Here is a 15973-nt window from a genome sequence, read left to right as displayed (position 1 = left end):
AAACAAAATCTACTTCATCAAGCTAGCTTAAGAAGGAAGTTCCCATCGTGGCGCAGCAGCAGAAAGTTGCTGTTGTGGCGCATCGGAAATGAATCCGACTAGGAACCATAAGGTTGCGGGCCTTGCTCAGTGGGTTAAGGATCTGGAGTTGCCATGAGCTGTGGTATAGTTCCCAGACGTGGCTCGGACCCTGCATTGCTGTGGTTTAGGCTCGCAGCTGTAGCTCTGATTGGACCTCTAGCATGGGAACCTCCACGTGCTGCAGGTACAGCCCCAAAAAGCAAAATAAATAAAAAATTTTAAAAATTTAGGCATTCCTGTCGTGGCTCAGTGGTTAATGAATTCAACGAGGAACCATGAGGTTTCGGGTTCGATCCCTGGCCTCATTCAGTGGGTTAAGGATCTGGTGTTGCTGTGGCTGTGGTGTAGGTCAGCAGCAACAGCTCCGATTAGACCCCTAGCCTGGGAACCTCCATATGCTGCAGGAGCGGCCCTAGAAAAGACAAAAAGACAAATAATAATAATTATAAATTTTAAAACAATTTTTTTATTTTAAAAATTTAAAAAAGGAAACCTCTTTACGCCCATATTTTGAAGAAGATAAGCAAACAGGTTCTGTCAAATCAGCATAAGAAGCAGAAGGCATATTTTTAGGCTGACCAAGTGTTTGCACGAGCAGACAGGGACAGCAGTAGAACCTCCTCCCTACACAGAGCCCCACTAGTGCTTCCCCTGTTTATACACGGTCCCAACCACGTGTTAACTTCATGACATCCACCTGCAGGAGATGCACTACCATGAAAGTCTGTGATGGGTTATGGTTATAGACTACTTGCTGCAGAGGAAAAGGAAACTGTTAAAAAATATTTTTTTCCCCTCTGAGTATTCAAAAGACCTTTTTTAGAAGAAAAAAATTATTTCTAAATTTTATTCTAACAGATAAGCCAAAATTACTCCTCGACTCTCATTTTCCAACGAAATCTCTGACACAGCAAGGATCCTATCAGAAACATAAAGAAGAAAACATTGCTAAGAGTGCATCAGCCTTAACAGAGTGAGCGCCTTAAAGGGGCTGCTTCTTGAAAGCCGTCCTCATGAAATGCCTTCCGTCCACCTTCGGCTCAGACACGAAGTGGCCCGAGGTGAAAGGCTGGCCTGCCGCAGAACACGCCCCGGCCTCGGCTGAACCACTGGGCACACGGGACTCCAGGGGAAGGGCTTGGGTGCTCTCAGAAGGTGCTCTATGAAATGAAATGTTCTTTTTTTTTTTTTTTGTCTTTTTGCTATTTCTTGGGCCGCTCCCGCGGCATATGGAGGTTCCCAGGCTAGGGGTCCAATAGGAGCTGCAGCCACCGGCCTACACCAGAGCCACAGCAACGCAGGATCCGAGCCGCGTCTGCAACCTACACCACAGCTCATGGCAACGCCGGATCCTTCAACCCACTGAGCAAGGGCAAGGGACCGAACCCGCAACCTCATGGTTCCTAGTCGGATTCGTTAACCACTGCGCCACGACGGGAACTCCTGAAATGTTCTTTTTCTGTCTCAAAAATTCTCCCTGGCACAAGCAAGAGACGCCTACTTCCCAACAGCACCGGATGTCAGCGACAGGCGACGCCTGCGGGGTCCCCGGACAGCCACGTTCCCGCAGCGCATTCGCCCCCAGCAGTGAACCTCCCCCTCAGCAACACGTCCTTCTCGCTCCCACTGCACACAGGCACTGCACACAGTCAACTCGACCCAACACTCCAGGCAAATTTTAGTTTCTCCCTCGTGAATCGTCACCACCTAAACAGCGCACCACGAACGTGGCCACCACAACTCGCTCAAGTGCCTGCAGACCAAGGGGAGCGCAGACAAGCTCGGCTTCGGCCGACGCCGAACGCGCTGCGGCTACGCCCGCGACCCCGCACTCCGGGGGACGCCCAGAGGCAGCGGGAACAGGCCGCTCCAGGGGCCTCGGGAAGGCCTCGCCATTGGGCCGCGCGCGCCCCCGCCCCCGCCCCGAGGCATGACGTCATCGCTCCCCCGCGGCGCTCCGGCTCGGGTCCCGCTCCTCGCGGCGGGCGGGGCAGGGACCGGAGCCGGCCTCGCTCTGCCGAGCGCTGCTCCCAACACGGCCCCGGCTCCGTCCCTAACTTCGCGGCCGGGACGCCCCGGTGCCTCCGGGGGGGGGGCCGGGGAGGGGCTCGGGGACTCGGGGTCGCCCCGTCGCCGCGGGCCGGGGTCTGCAGGGGGCCCGCACTCACGGTCGGTGCAGCGGCTCCTCGGCCACTGCCGGGCCGGGCGGCGGCGGCGGCGGGGGCGGCGGCGGCGGCGGCTGAGGCGGCGGCTGCGTCTGCGGCGGCGGCTGAGGAGGCTGAGGCGGCGGTGGCGGCGGCTGCTGTTGCTGCTGCTGCTGCTGCTGCTGCTGCTGCTGCTGTTGCTGCTGCTGCTGCTGGAAGGACTTGAGAGACTCGAAAGCTTTCATCAGCTTTTCCAGGGTCGCCATGGCGGCCTCTCGCCCCGCGGGGACAGCCCCCGAAGCCCTCGGGCCGCCTCGGGGCTCGGCTCAGCAGCGCGGCAATGAATGGGACTCGGGGCCGCAGGCGGGAGCGGAACCGAGGCGCCCGGCCATCTTGGGTCCGTCCCGGCAGCCCCCGCGGCCCTGCGTCCCCCGACGCTCCGCCGGCGGGGCGGGGCCGGGCCGGCGGGATTGACAACCAAAGACGGCGGCCTCCGCCAGTGACCGGACGAGGCTCCGGCCCGCCCCCCGTGCCCACCGCCTGGCTTCCTAGAGCCCCTGGGAGAGGGGGCGGGGCGCGACGGGGAGGGCGTGAGCGTCACGGCACGTCCGGGGAGGAGCCCCGCCCCCGGGAGGGAGCCCCGCCCGCGGAAGGATTCTGGGGGATGGCCGGGAGGGTCAGCCCTGGGTGTGGAGCGGGGACCGCTGCGGGGCCGCTTGCCCATCCTGCGGCGGGGGAGGAGGGAAGGTCCTTGGGACAGCCCTGCAGAGGAGGAAGGAGGAAGTGGAGCTAGAAGACCCTCAGGGCGGGAGGCCAGGTGTGACCCCTCGGAGAGGAGCTGGGCCCTGGAAGGAGAGTCAGTAGCCCAAGGGGGAGCTGAAGGCTTCGGGGTAAAAAAAATCTGCCTGGTCAAGGCCCTGCTCCCCAGAGAGGCTGTGGCTGGTGCAGCGAGAAGCCGCTTTGACCCCGGAGATGCCCCCACAGGAGACTGCCCTGCCCACGGCTGTCCACTCCCAGGGCGGAGGCCGACCGGTGTGCAAAGGTCCGGTCTAGGGCTCCAGAACCCCACCACCTGGAGGGGAGACAGTGGGCAAGCCAGGGGCAGCACGGAGCACACGGCCTCAGGAAAGCCCTCTGGGGCAAGCAGTAGGAAGCCTCCAGAAGTCTTCACCTGATTTCAGAGCCTGTTGTCCCAAAGCAGTCAGGCGAACAGAAACCCAGCATCACCACAGGAAGCGTTGTCCCCAAGGGGACAGCAATGGGGGCCTCCCTTCAAGGGAAGGATCTCGGAGAAACATGCTGCCAGCCTTGAGGTCCCTGTTCCCTGGTGTTAATAAAGGCCCTTGTTCACTGGCGAGGCTGCATGCCAGCCTTCATGCAGGACAGGCCACAGTGGCTGAACTCCAGGCTGTCAGGTACTGTGATTGGCAGACTTCTCAGATGGCCCAGTCACCCCCTCCTGCTGCTCACTGCCTTGAAGAAAGAGCCCCTCCCTTGAGTGTGGGCTGTCACTGGTGGTTCGCTTGCGAGTAAGTAAAATTTATATTTTAAGGTGGGGCCCCAAAATGGAAACATAACGTTCTCTGTCATTTGGGCCTCCTCCATCGCCCCCTCACGTGGAGGGTGTGTCTGCATTACCCCGGAGCTGAAGATGGGCAAGCCCGCTCAACCGTAAGGACGGATCGTCACACTGGCATCTCTCCCAGCTCCGCAGGGGTCACAGCGACTCACTGCTCTCCTGGTACCTGCTTACCTGGGCTTTGTATCTTTGGTGACCTCTACGCAGAAGGTCTGTATGGCATTCTGATGTGTGATCCTTTGTCTCAGAAATGTACACGATCATGCCTTGGACTCCTCACAGGTGGCTCAGCCCTCCGAGCTTCCGAGAGTCCGTCTCCTGGGTTGTCGTCCTCAGCTTGGCTTGAATGAAATGCTCTTTTTTCTTCTTGATTGTTAACTGAATTTTCACTGACTCCTCTAACACTATCGTAGGCAAAGCCGGCGCTCCTGGGATTCCATGACAAGAGATGGGGCCTCTGACTTGCTGTCCATCTCCTAGGTGTGCACGGGTTCTTTAAGCCAGCTGCCCTGTTGGAGAGGCCAACAGTCAGTGAGAAACGGAGGCTCTCAGGCCAACAGCCCGGCGAGAACTGAATCGTGCCAGCACCACATGAGCTTGGAAACGGAGCCTTGCCCAGTCAAGCTTGCAGGTGAAAGGCAGCTGGTACTTGAATGAAAGCATTCCAGACACCAAGGAGTGAAGGACCTAGTTCACTGAAGCTGTGCCCAGATTCCTGACCCACAACAACTGTGCGATCCTAACGGGGACGTTAAACCACCACATGGTGGTTTGCACAGCAGTAGACAAGTGTATTCATTCACTGGGGCCGCGGTAACAAGGGACCACGGACCGGGAGGCTCAAGCCCCAGGAGTTGATCTTGTCACAGACCTGGAGGCTGCACGTCCGAGAGCGAGGCGTGAGCAGGCGGGTTCTTTGGGGGCTCTCCCGCGCGCTGTGAGGACGGCTCTCTCCCGCTGTGTCCTCACATGGGCTTCCCTCCATGCAGCCTGGGTCCTCGTCCTCCTTCCTCCCAAGGATAGTGGTCATACTGGATTAGGACCCCCTCTTGTGACCTCGTTTTATCTTTTTTTTTTGTCTTTTTGTCTTTTTGCCATTTCTAGGGCCGTACCCACGGCATATGGAGGTTCCCAGGCTAGGGGTCGAATCAGCTGTAGCTGCCAGCCTACACCACAGCCACAGCAATGCGGGATCTGAGCCACGTCTGCGACCTACACCATGGCTCACGGCAACGCTGGATCCTTAACCCACTGAGCAAGGCCAGGGACGGAACCCGCAACCTCATGGTTCCTAGTCGGATTCGTTAACCACTGCCCCATGACGGGAGCTCCTCATTTTATCTTAATTACATCATTAAAGACCCTTTCTCCAAACACGGTCCCATTCTGAGGTCCTAAGGGTTAGGACTCAACTTAAGAGTTTTTAGGACATGGTTCAGCCCATAACATTAAGCAGTTCAGTTGTCTCCTAATAGCCTCTCTGACCTCCTTCGATAACAGGGCCTCAGTTTTTATCTGGGCACTTTTCCACTTAGTAAAAACACTACATTTCCCCCTTCCTCTCAGCTGGCTGCAGCCCTGTGACTACGTTCTGGCTGATGAGACGTAGGCAGAAATGATGTGCATTTGTTCTGGAAAATCTCCTTAAAAGGAAGGGGTACGCCTGTCTTCCTGCTGCCTGGAAGAGGGGTGTATTGGTTGGCATTGGAGGAGTCATTTTGTCCATGAAGATGAAAGCCCCATCCTGGAATGATGGAGCTGGTGGGACTCGGTGGGGATACCAGTCCAGCCTGGCCATACCATCTCCGGACGTCTCACAGATGGAAATCTCTAAGGGAGAAATGTGATTCCGTTTCCCTTAGGCCACTTTTATTTTGGATTATTCTATTTATAGGCTCCTAAGCCAAATTCGGACCAGTCCAGAAAGAGTATGAGTCACTGAGACCTCACGTGGCCATAACCAATCAAGCAGCCTTTGCCAGAGCGGGAGGAAAGTTGTCTGCCTAGAACTCACTGTGATCCTGGCAAGAAATCTTCTAAGCAAGGCTGTTGAAAGACTGTCAAGAAGGCAGAGGAGTTCCCGTCGTGGCGCAGTGGTTAACGAATCCGACTAGGAACCATGAGGTTGCGGGTTCGGTCCCTGCCCTTGCTCAGTGGGTTAACGATCCGGCGTTGCCATGAGCTGTGGTGTAGGTTGCAGACGCGGCTCGAATCCCGCGTTGCTGTGGCTCTGGCGTAGGCCAGTGGCTACAGCTCCGATTCGACCCCTAGCCTGGGAACCTCCATATGCCGCGGGAGCGGCCCAAGAAATAGCAACAACAACAACAAAAAAGACAAAAGGCAAAAAAAAAAGAAGAAGGCAGAGTTCTTGGAGTTCCCACTGTGGTGCCATGGGATTGTCAGCGTCTTGGGAGTGCTGGGACACAGGCTCAATCCCCAGCCCACCACAGCGGTAGCCAAAAAAAGAAAAGAAAAAAAAAGAAGGCAGATGTTTTCAATTCAGAGAAAAATCTGACCTAGTCCCACACTAATGAAAGATTTCACAGCTGGGTAGGTGGTTTGGCCTGTTGTCTCCAAACCCTTAAAACGGACCTCAGCCCTGCACAGGCAGTACACTCCCGGTCACTCACCCTTGGAAAACAATGTGTCACAATGGCCATTCGTCATAGAAACATAAATGCTGGATAGAAGGAGACTGGCTGAAAGAGGCGCGATACATCCGCATGGCAAAACTGTAGTTACGCAGATCCTGTTTTAGAGCATTTGTAGCACGGACGAAGGTGTGCAATGCATTAGCAGGTAACACTATGAAGTCTAGCACAGTACCCCTTTTATTTATTTATTTACTTATTTATTTGTCTTTTTGCTATTTCTTGGGCCGCTCCCGCGGCATATGGAGGTTCCCAGGCTAGGGGTTGAATCGGAGCTGTAGCCACCGGCCTACACCAGAGACACAGCAACGCGGGATCCGAGCCGCGTCTGCAACCTACACCACAGCTCATGGCAACGTCGGATCGTTAACCCACTGAGCAAGGGCAGGGACCGAACCCTCAACCTCATGGTTCCTAGTCGGATTCGTTAATCACTGCGCCACGACGGGAACTCCCCTTTTTTGTAAATAAAAACCACACACACACACACACACACACACACACACACACACTCAGAAAGAGATCTGGTCACCAAGTCTGTAACAGTGACTTTCTCTGCACAGGGCAGTTACAGGAGTTCTGTCTCTTCATCTGGGTGATTTTCTGTATTTTTCAGGTCTTCAGCAATGAGTGTGCACTCTTCCGGGAGGAAAATGTAAAAGAGGAAGTTTGGGTGGAGAACTACAACTGAAAGCCTAGCAGCACGCTTGTGACTGATTCTGCCCAGGAAAAGAGGGAGGTATTTAAAGCAACCCGACACCCTCACCCACAAATGGGTACACTCCAGCTGGGGGGCTGGCACCTGCCCTAAATCCAGAACCAGCTGGAAGATCTCAGGGCTGAGGCTTGGGCCAGGAAAAGGAAACGTGAAGCAGAGCCATGAGGAACAAGCTGAGCGGATGGGCAGCTCCAGAGGGCATTTGGTGAACTCCCACCTGTGCCCCGAGAGCACCTCCCACTCCCGAGGGTATGACCGCCATGTGTTTTAATTCCGCATAAATACGCCTCCTGCCAACTACACCCTTGGTAATCGTCCTTTTGAATGGTCAACGTCTGTTTGACTCCCACCTGGACCATTTTCATTACTCTTCATTTGTTCCTGCACTTCTGATCTTTCCAGGATCATTTTTTTCCACCTGGAAAACACCCTTCAGAATTTCTTACAGGAATTCTCATGGCGGCTCAGAGGAAATGAACCTGACTAGTATCCATGAAGATGCAGGTTCAAACCCTGGCCTCACTCAGTGGGGTTAAGGATCCCGTGTGGCTGTGGCTGTGGTATAGGCTGGCAGCTGTAGCTCCAATTCGACCCCTCGCCTGGGAACCTCCATGTGCCGCATGTGCAGCCCTAAAAAAAGACCAAAAAAAAAAAACCAAAAACAAAAACAAAAAAAAACAACCCAAAGACTCTTAGGGTGGATCTTCCATTGCTGAAGTCGCTCAGTTTCAGCTTATCTGAAAACGTCCTTATTTCACTTCACTCTCAGTAGAGCGGGGCAGGGTATAGAAGTCAGGGTTGGCAGACGGCTCCTGCCAGCAGATTAGGCTGGATGGGCTTCGTCTACTTTCCTGCTCACTGTTGAGAGGCCTGCTCCCTGGGAGCTAAGCGCTTTTTGCCTCCGGCTCACCTTAAGTTTTTTTTTTTTTTTTTTTTTGGCTTTTTGCTGTTTCTTTGGGCCGCTCCCGTGGCATATGGAGGTTCCCAGGCTAGGGGTCGAATCGGAGCTGTAGCCACCGGCCTACACCAGAGCCACAGCAACGAGGGATCCGAGCCGCGTCTGCGACCTACACCACAGCTCACGGCAACGCCGGATCGTTAACCCACTGAGCAAGGGCAGGGACCGAACCCGCAACCTCATGGTTCCTAGTCGGATTCGTTAACCACTGCGCCACGACGGGAACTCCTCGCCTTAAGATTTTCTGTGTCTTCGGCCTCTGGAGTTTCGCTGTGCCATGTGTGGCTGTGTGAGGAGAGACAAACGCCCTGGGGACCCTGCTGAGTGATCTAGCCATGGGCTCTCAGCTGGAAGGGCTCCAGGCTGGCCAGGACCAGTTCTGGAAGTTCTGGGTGCAAGTTCCCCTGGTGAGAGAGGTCTGGGATCAGGGCTTTCTCTTCGCCAGCAGAGCCATTCCGCACAGCCTGAAATCTGCCACGGCTGCATGAGCGGCCTGGTGCTCCCTGGTCCCCTCCAATCCCCCTCCGGATACACAGAATGACAGGGTGCAGGGCCCTTGGGAGACCAGCCCTTGTTCTGACCACTTTCTGCCCCTACGTCTCCCCCTTTAGCTCCAGTTCACGCCCGCCCCCTGTGTTATGTGTTTATCATAACATGGCTTGTTTGGGGGTTTTTGGGTGTCTTTTTAGGGCCGCATCCGCGGCATACGGAGGTTCCCAGGCGAGGGGTCTTAATAGGAGCTGTAGCCTCCAGCCTACGCCTCAGCCACAGCAACGCAGGATCCAGGCCACGTCTGCGACCTGCACCACAGCTCATGGCAACACCGGATCCTTAACCCACTGGGGAGGGAGGCCAGGGATCAAACCTGCATCTTCATGGATGCTAGTCAGGTTCGTTAACCACCGAGCTATGATAGGAACTCCTGGCTTGGTTTAACAGTGGGATTCCATTGCATTTGATCTGCTTGGAATTAGCAGGGTATTGACTCTGTGGACGGCTGGCTTTCATATTTTGGAAACCTCTCAGTCATTACCTCAAAGTGTTGCTTCTATTCTGCCCCCGCTCCTCCTGCTGCCCTCACCGCATCCCACCTTCTGCTTTCTTTTTTTCTCCTCTCATTGCTTTATCTACATAGTTTCATCTGACCTATTAGTTCTCTTTTGAGCTGTTTCTTTTTTTTGTTTGTTTTGGTCATTTTTTTAGGGCCATGCCCACGGCATATGGAGGTTCCCAGGCTAGGGGTCCAACCGGAGCTACAGCTGCCAGCCTACACCACAGCCACAGCAACGTGGGTTCCGAGCCAAATCTGCAACCTACACCACAGCTCATGGCAACACCGGATCCTTAACCCAATGAGTGAGGCCAGGGATTGAACCCAAAACCTCATGATTACTGTTTGGGTTTGTTAACCTCTGAGTCACGGCGGGAACTCCTGTTTCTAGTCTACTGTTAAACCCTTGCTGTTAACTCTCCAGCTCTGGAATTTTGTAGTTTTTAATACTAGAATTTATATCAAACTCCTTCTAAAGTATGCCATGTCTGGAGTTCCCATTGTGGCTCACTGGTAATGAACCCGACTAGATTCCATGAGGACACGGGTTCAGTCCCTGGCCTCGATCAGTGGGTTAAGGATCCAGCATTGCCAAGAGCTGTGGCGTAGGTCTCAGATGTGACTTGGATCTGGCTGTGGTGTAGGCCGGCAGCTGCAGCTCCGATTCAACCCCTAGCCTGGGAACTTCCATGTGCCGTGGGTGCGGCCCTAAAAAGCAAAAAAATAAAGTATGCTGTATAATTTTTATAGCTTCCAGTTTTCTGTCAAGTGTTGTGTGTTTTCTCATTGGACCTGATGAGCAGAGTAGTTTGAGTCTGTGTCGCATATGCTTCCATTTTCTAGAGCTTCTGAAGGAATGCTTTTCATGTTTGAAGTTTCTGCCAGTTCTCATTCATTCACCTCATCTCATGTGGCTGTTTACACACTAGACACTGATTGTGTGCTAGACATCGTATTCAAAATCATTCTGGAAGCAACTTGCAGCTTAATGTGTTTCCTCCTTCCAGCCGAGGCTTTTGTTGGCTGGGCACCAGAAATCCTAGGTCATCTTAATCCAAACTCCAGTTTCGGAGCCTCCTGGGCCGCCCATTTTAGAGAGCTGGTTTACCTCCAGGTCACCCTTCTTCCTGCGTGAGCTGGACCCCAGAGTGGAGTGTGAACTGCCTGGGACCCCCATGCTGGCATGCCCTGGATTGGATTTGGGTTCGCCTAGCTTCAGGCTGGGCCCAGCCTCCCAGGTGTCTCAGAACTTCCCACCCCAAAGCAGGAGCAGACCTAGTGCTTGGCTGCTCTCTGGGTGCCACCCTCTGCTGGCTGCCAGCAAGCCCTGCAATCACTGACTCCCTTGATCTTCGCGTCTGTCTGGCTTCGTTAGTCATCTTCAGCAGGAGGGTACATCTCTCTGCTCTAGCCCATCCTTGCTGTCTGTACATGGAAGTTCCTCCTGGAAACATCGAGTAGGATGCTACAGAGAGTGGGCCGTCATTCTCTTATTCCTGATTTTAACATGAATGCCTCCAGGATGAAAACCCTCATAGCTAAGATGCTGCCTTCTGGGCTAATAAATATATTTTATTACGCTAAAGCAGTATTGATTTCTAGATTACCCTTGAATGATGTGGATTTGAACTGCACACAGTCCACTTACATGTGGATTTTTTTCAATAAATATTACAGTACACGGTTGGTTGAATCCAGAGATGGAGAACCACAGATACCAAGGGCCAACTCTGAAGTTATATGTGAATTTTCAGCTGTACAGGGGTTAGCACCCCACACCCTGTGTTGTTCAAGAGTCAACTGGATTTTACTGACCGTATAAAAAAGTGGGTTGAATTTGGTCAAATGCCTTTTATGAAAATGATCCTTTATTTTTCCTTTGGATCTAGTAACATGATTTATTATGTTACTGGATTTCCTGATATTGAACCATCCGTGCATTATTAAAATAAACTCACGAAGGAGTTCCCACTGTGGTGCAGCAGGTTAAGAGTCAGACTGCAGCGGCTCAGGTCTCTATGGAGATGCAAGTTTGATCACTGACCTGGAGCAGTGGGTTAAAGGCTCTGGCGTTGCTGCAGCTGCAGCTCATATTCAATCCCTGGTCTAGGGACTTCCACATGCCACGGTGTGGACATAAAAAAATAATAATAATAAAATAAACCCACTAAAATAATGTAATGATTTTTAATGTGTTGTTGGATTCTCTTTGACAATATTTTAAGGGCTTTTGCATTAATATTCATAAGAGAAATTGGTATAAACTTTTTTTTGTCTTTTTAGGGCCGCACCCATGGCATATGGAGGTTCCCAGGCTAGGGGGTCTAATCAGAGCTGTAGCCGCCAGCCTACACCACAGCCACAGCAACGTGGGATCTGAGCCACGTCTGCGACCTACACCACGGCTCACGGCAATACCGGATCCTTAACCCACTGAGCAAGGGCAGGGACCGAACCCGCAACCTCATGGTTCCTAGTCGGACTCGTTAACCACTGCGCCACGACGGGAATGCCTAAACTTTTTATAAAAAGTCTTTATAAGATTTTGGTGTCAATTTATACTTGCTTTATAAAAAGAATTGGGAAGTTTTCTTCTTTTGCTATGCTCTGGAGCATTTAAGTATTTGCTCCTCCAAGGTCTGCTAACATTCTCTGTCAATCACCCAAGCCCCCTGTTTTTTGAAGGGTAGCTCTTTAGCAACTTTATAACTTCTTTTGAAATTAGTCTGTGTAGATTGTCTACTCTCCATGTGGTTCATTTTGGTAAATTATGTTCTCCTAGAAATGCATTTAATCCAGGTTTTATATTTATTTTCATAAAACTGTGCAAAGCATTCTGTATCTTTAATTACATCTCTGTGATTTTCTCCCCTCGTAAATGTCTTGGTACATTTGAATTTTTGTCCTTCATTTCTCTTGCTTAGGTTAGATATTGATTTATTTATTTTGATTTTTAAGAACGAATGTCTTTATTACTTGAGCTGTAGTTTTTCTCTTTGGTAGCCATTAGTTTCTCTTTTGTCCCTCTTACTTCCTTCTGCTTTTCTTAAATATATGTTTTTAATGTATTTTTCAACCCTTTTGAATTAGAGGTTCAATTCATTTATTTTCAGGCACTTATTTTTGTTGATATAATTAAAAGTATACATTTTCTCCTTGAGTATTATTTTAGTTGTATCCAACATCAGATATATGAGTCTTGTTGTTTTCATTTTCTGTGAGTTTTGCAGTTTTGCATTTTATATCCTCTTGGCCCAAGAGCGTTGTATAGAGGTTATTAAATTTCCAGGTGCCGTGGCCTTTTTGTTATTAACCTGTAGGCTTATTGTATTTGTAATCTCATACTCAGCTATATTTATACCTTTGAATTTTTATTATGATTTTCTTTGTGACATAATATATAGTCCCTTTTTATGAGTGGGCGCTGGAGACGAGATACATCTCTGTCATCTGTGTGTTATTATCCACTGTCCATATGTCGTATCATCTCTCTATCCACAGACACACCTGCTCAGAAGATGCACCTTTCCCAGGTGCTTTAGTTCTGCTCTCTTCAGGTCTGAGAGCTGGATTAAACACCTCAGCTCTGTGCTGGGAAAGCTATGGTTGTTATTTGGTGGATAGTTATTTCTGGCTGTTTTATCTCTTTTTTTGGTCTTTTTGTCTTTTTAGGGCCACACCCGAGGCACATGGAGGTTCCCAGGCTAGGGGTGCAATCGGAGCTCTAGCCGCTGGCCTACACCACAGCTGCGGCAATGCAGGATCTGAGCTGCGTCTGCAACCTACACCACAGCTCATGGCAATGCCAGATCCTTCACGCACTGAGCGAGGCAAGGGTTCGAACCTGCAACCTCCTGGATGCTAGCCGGGTTGATAACTGCTGAGCCACAACGGGAACTCCTGGCTATTTTATCTTGTTTGAGAATTGTACCTTCCATTGCAAAGCGCCCTTTCTGCTTGGCTAATGTGTTTTGGTCTGGACTCTATCATGTCTGATACTAAAATTGTGACTGCCGCTTTTATTTTTTGTTTGTATTTTCCTGATACACTTTCTCTATGGTTACATTTTAACCTTTCTCACTTAACTTTGTTGTGTCCCTTGGATACAGCACAGAGTTGGGCTTTGCCTTGTGACCCAATCCGAAAAACAAAATCTCCCTTAATGACTGCATTAAGACCATTTACTGTATTGTATGTTATGTTTAGTCTTACTTGTGTCAAATTATTTTATATTACGGCTACACATACAGAACCCCTCCCAACTACAGCTCACATTCTTTCCATAATGCATTTCAACAGCATCTGTCACTGGAAAGGGGGAGAAATGTATCCAGTTAGCTGGAGTTGGTAAGTCATGGAGCAGCTGTGCACCGAGTGGCCAGTGTCGGCAGGTGGGGCTCCGTGGGGTGTCCTGGGGCTCTGTCTCTACCCCATCTCCACTCCGTTCGAGGCAATGTTGATAATGACTGAGAAGGCAGGAGACCACATTTTCACATGACAGAGTGCCCTGTGTCCCAGCACTTCCAAGACACTGCACTGCAGGAACTCCTTTTTTTGGCTTTAATTTTTTTTTTTTTTAATTTTTGTCTTTTGTCTTTCTAGAGCCGCACCAGCGGCACATGGAGGTTCCCAGGCTGGGAGTCACATTGGAGCTGTAGCCGCCAGTCTACACCACAGTTACAGCAACGTCAGATCAAGCCACGTCTGCGACCTACACCACGGCTCATGGCAACGCCAGATCCTTAACCCACTGAGCGAGGCCAGGGATCGAACCCACAACCTCATGGTTCCTAGTAGGATTCATTTCTGCTGTGCCACGATAGGAACTCCTAAAACATTTTTTTATTGGAAGAATTCCCACTGTGGCGCAGTAGGTCTCTCCAGTTTGCCGCAGAGACGCAGGCTGGAGCCAGTGTTGCCGCACTTGCAGCATAGTTTGCAGCTGCAGCTTGGATTCGGTTCCTGGCCCAGGAACTTCCATATGCCTCAGGTGTGGCCGTAGGATTAACAAAAATAAAAGCAAATATCAAAAAGATGAAACAACATAAATGTCCAACAATAGGGAGTTGGTATAAACAGTAATACTTGAAATATTGGAATAATGCGCAAAAGCCATTTAAAAGCATGTGGAGAAACTGGAACCCTTGTGCTCTGTGGATGGAAACGAAAAATGGTGCCACTGCTGTGGAAACAGTACAGTGGCTCCTCACAAAATTAAGCCAAGAATTATCATACGACCCAGTGGTTCCACTTCTGGGTTGTATGACAGATACCCAAAAGAACTGAAAGCAAGGTTTCAGCAAGAAATTGTGCCCCATGTTCTCAGCAGCGTATTGGCAGCAGCTGAAGCACTGAAGCAATCCAGGGTCCGTCGTGGCCGGTGGGTGAGCAGGATGGGCCGATGCTGGGCCCTCAGAAGCCGACATTCCAGGAGTTCCCCTCGCGGCGCGGCAGAAACGAATCCGACTCGTATCCATGAGGACGCAGGGTCCCTCCCCGGCCTCGCTCAGCAGGTTAAGGATCTGGCGTGGCCGTGAGCTGTGGTGTAGGGCACAGACGTGGCTTGATCTGGCGTGGCTGTGGCTGTGGTGTAGGCTGGCGGCTGCAGCTCTGATTCGACCCCTAGCCTGGGAACCTCCATAGGCCGCGGGTGCGGCCCTAAAAAGGAAAAAAAAAAAAAAAAACAGTAAAGAAGTTCCGACACCTGCTCGTGGTGAATGAACCTTGAGGACATGAAGCCAGGTAAAAGAGGCCAGTCACAAAAGACACACACAGTGCAATTCCAGTAATATGAGGTCCCTAGAGGAGCCAAAGTCACAGAGACAGAGAGTAGAAGGGTGGCTGTGAGGGGTCAGGGAGGGAGGGGGTCAGTGCCTAATGGGTGCAGCTCCAGTTTTGCAAGAAGAGGTCTGTGGGTGGATGGCAGGGACGCTCACACGACAACGGGAGTGTACTTGATGCCACTGAACTGGACCCTTAAAAGCAGGACATTTTATATGCATCTCACCACTGAAAAAGGAAAGAAAGCCTGGGAAGGAGGCAACAGCCCTGGGGGCCTGGGACCTGTGGCTCTGGTGGGCCGCCCGCCGGGGCGGGGCTGGCTGAGATCAATGGCCACGTCGCCCCCTTCTCGGCTGTCACTGACCAAACGGATAGAGATGCGGAATGACCCTTTTCACAGAGGAAGAACAGGCAGCTGTCCTTAACTCCCAGAAGCGTGAAGGAGACTGAAGTGAAACACACCGGGAAGACGGACCCCGGCCCTACCTTCGTGATGAATAAAAGCGTTTCAGCTCCTTGAGCCGTGCCATGATTTAAGTGAGTGGTACTGCAGGAAGTCCATCCTGGCTCTTGGAGGTGGACAGCCTGGGGACACGTATAAGCCTTGGACCAAGTCCTGGGAAATTGAATTTCTCCCTTTCAGAGATGATGGTCCTGGAGGAGAAAAGAAGGCTCGCCGGCGTCGCTGGGCCACGATGACGAGCCGAGTGACACAGGGCGCTCAGCAGCCGCCGGCGCCTTCCGCCACGATGTCGTCTGGGGTAAGAGACTTGACGAGTGGATGCCAACGAAAGAGAACCTACCCTCCATCCCGAAAGATGCCTGTGCTTTAGTTTATAAGATTGTGCATTTGAAGCAAGAGCGGCATTAGAAATACTTCAACACAGGAGTTCCCGTCATGGCTCAGCGGTTAACGAGCCTGACTAGTATCCATGAGGATGCGGCTTCGACCCCTGGCCTTGCTTGGTGGGTTAAGGATCCGGCGTCGCCATGAGCGGTGGTGTAGGTCA

The 15973-nt window shown here is 51.7% G+C and overlaps 1 protein-coding gene, 1 long non-coding RNA gene and 1 pseudogene across 5 annotated transcripts in view; 2 read left to right on the top strand and 1 right to left on the bottom strand.

The window, feature by feature from the left end:
* The window catches only part of HTT (huntingtin), a 117831-nt gene extending 115188 nt beyond the window's left edge, over positions 1 to 2643 (bottom strand). For 2 of the 3 annotated variants that reach the window (XM_047798267.1, XM_047798268.1), the window contains exon 1: positions 2250 to 2638. In XM_047798267.1, coding sequence (XP_047654223.1) covers positions 2250 to 2491 — 242 coding nt within the window. In that variant the 5' untranslated portion in view covers positions 2492 to 2638. Of the gene's footprint in view, positions 1 to 2249 lie in introns of all 3 variants that reach the window. The other variant, XR_007137427.1, reaches the window with a different exon arrangement.
* LOC125137525 (uncharacterized) lies at positions 2621 to 7473 on the top strand. 2 transcript variants are annotated; one of them, XR_007137429.1, is made up of 2 exons: positions 2621 to 4435; positions 7072 to 7473. It is a non-coding gene; the product is annotated as an uncharacterized LOC125137525 (long non-coding RNA). The 2 variants fall into 2 exon arrangements; XR_007137428.1 differs by having other exon boundaries at positions 2621 to 4703.
* A 7591-nt stretch (positions 7474 to 15064) lies between these two features.
* Positions 15065 to 15887, top strand: LOC125138091 (39S ribosomal protein L39, mitochondrial-like; annotated as a pseudogene).
* The last annotated feature ends 86 nt before the right edge of the window (positions 15888 to 15973 follow it).

Source organism: Phacochoerus africanus, chromosome 10 (assembly GCF_016906955.1).
Source record: "Phacochoerus africanus isolate WHEZ1 chromosome 10, ROS_Pafr_v1, whole genome shotgun sequence".
In the NCBI taxonomy this organism is placed as follows: domain Eukaryota; kingdom Metazoa; phylum Chordata; class Mammalia; order Artiodactyla; family Suidae; genus Phacochoerus; species Phacochoerus africanus.
Note: the sequence above shows the minus strand (reverse complement) of the source record. Positions and strands in the feature narration are given on the sequence as shown.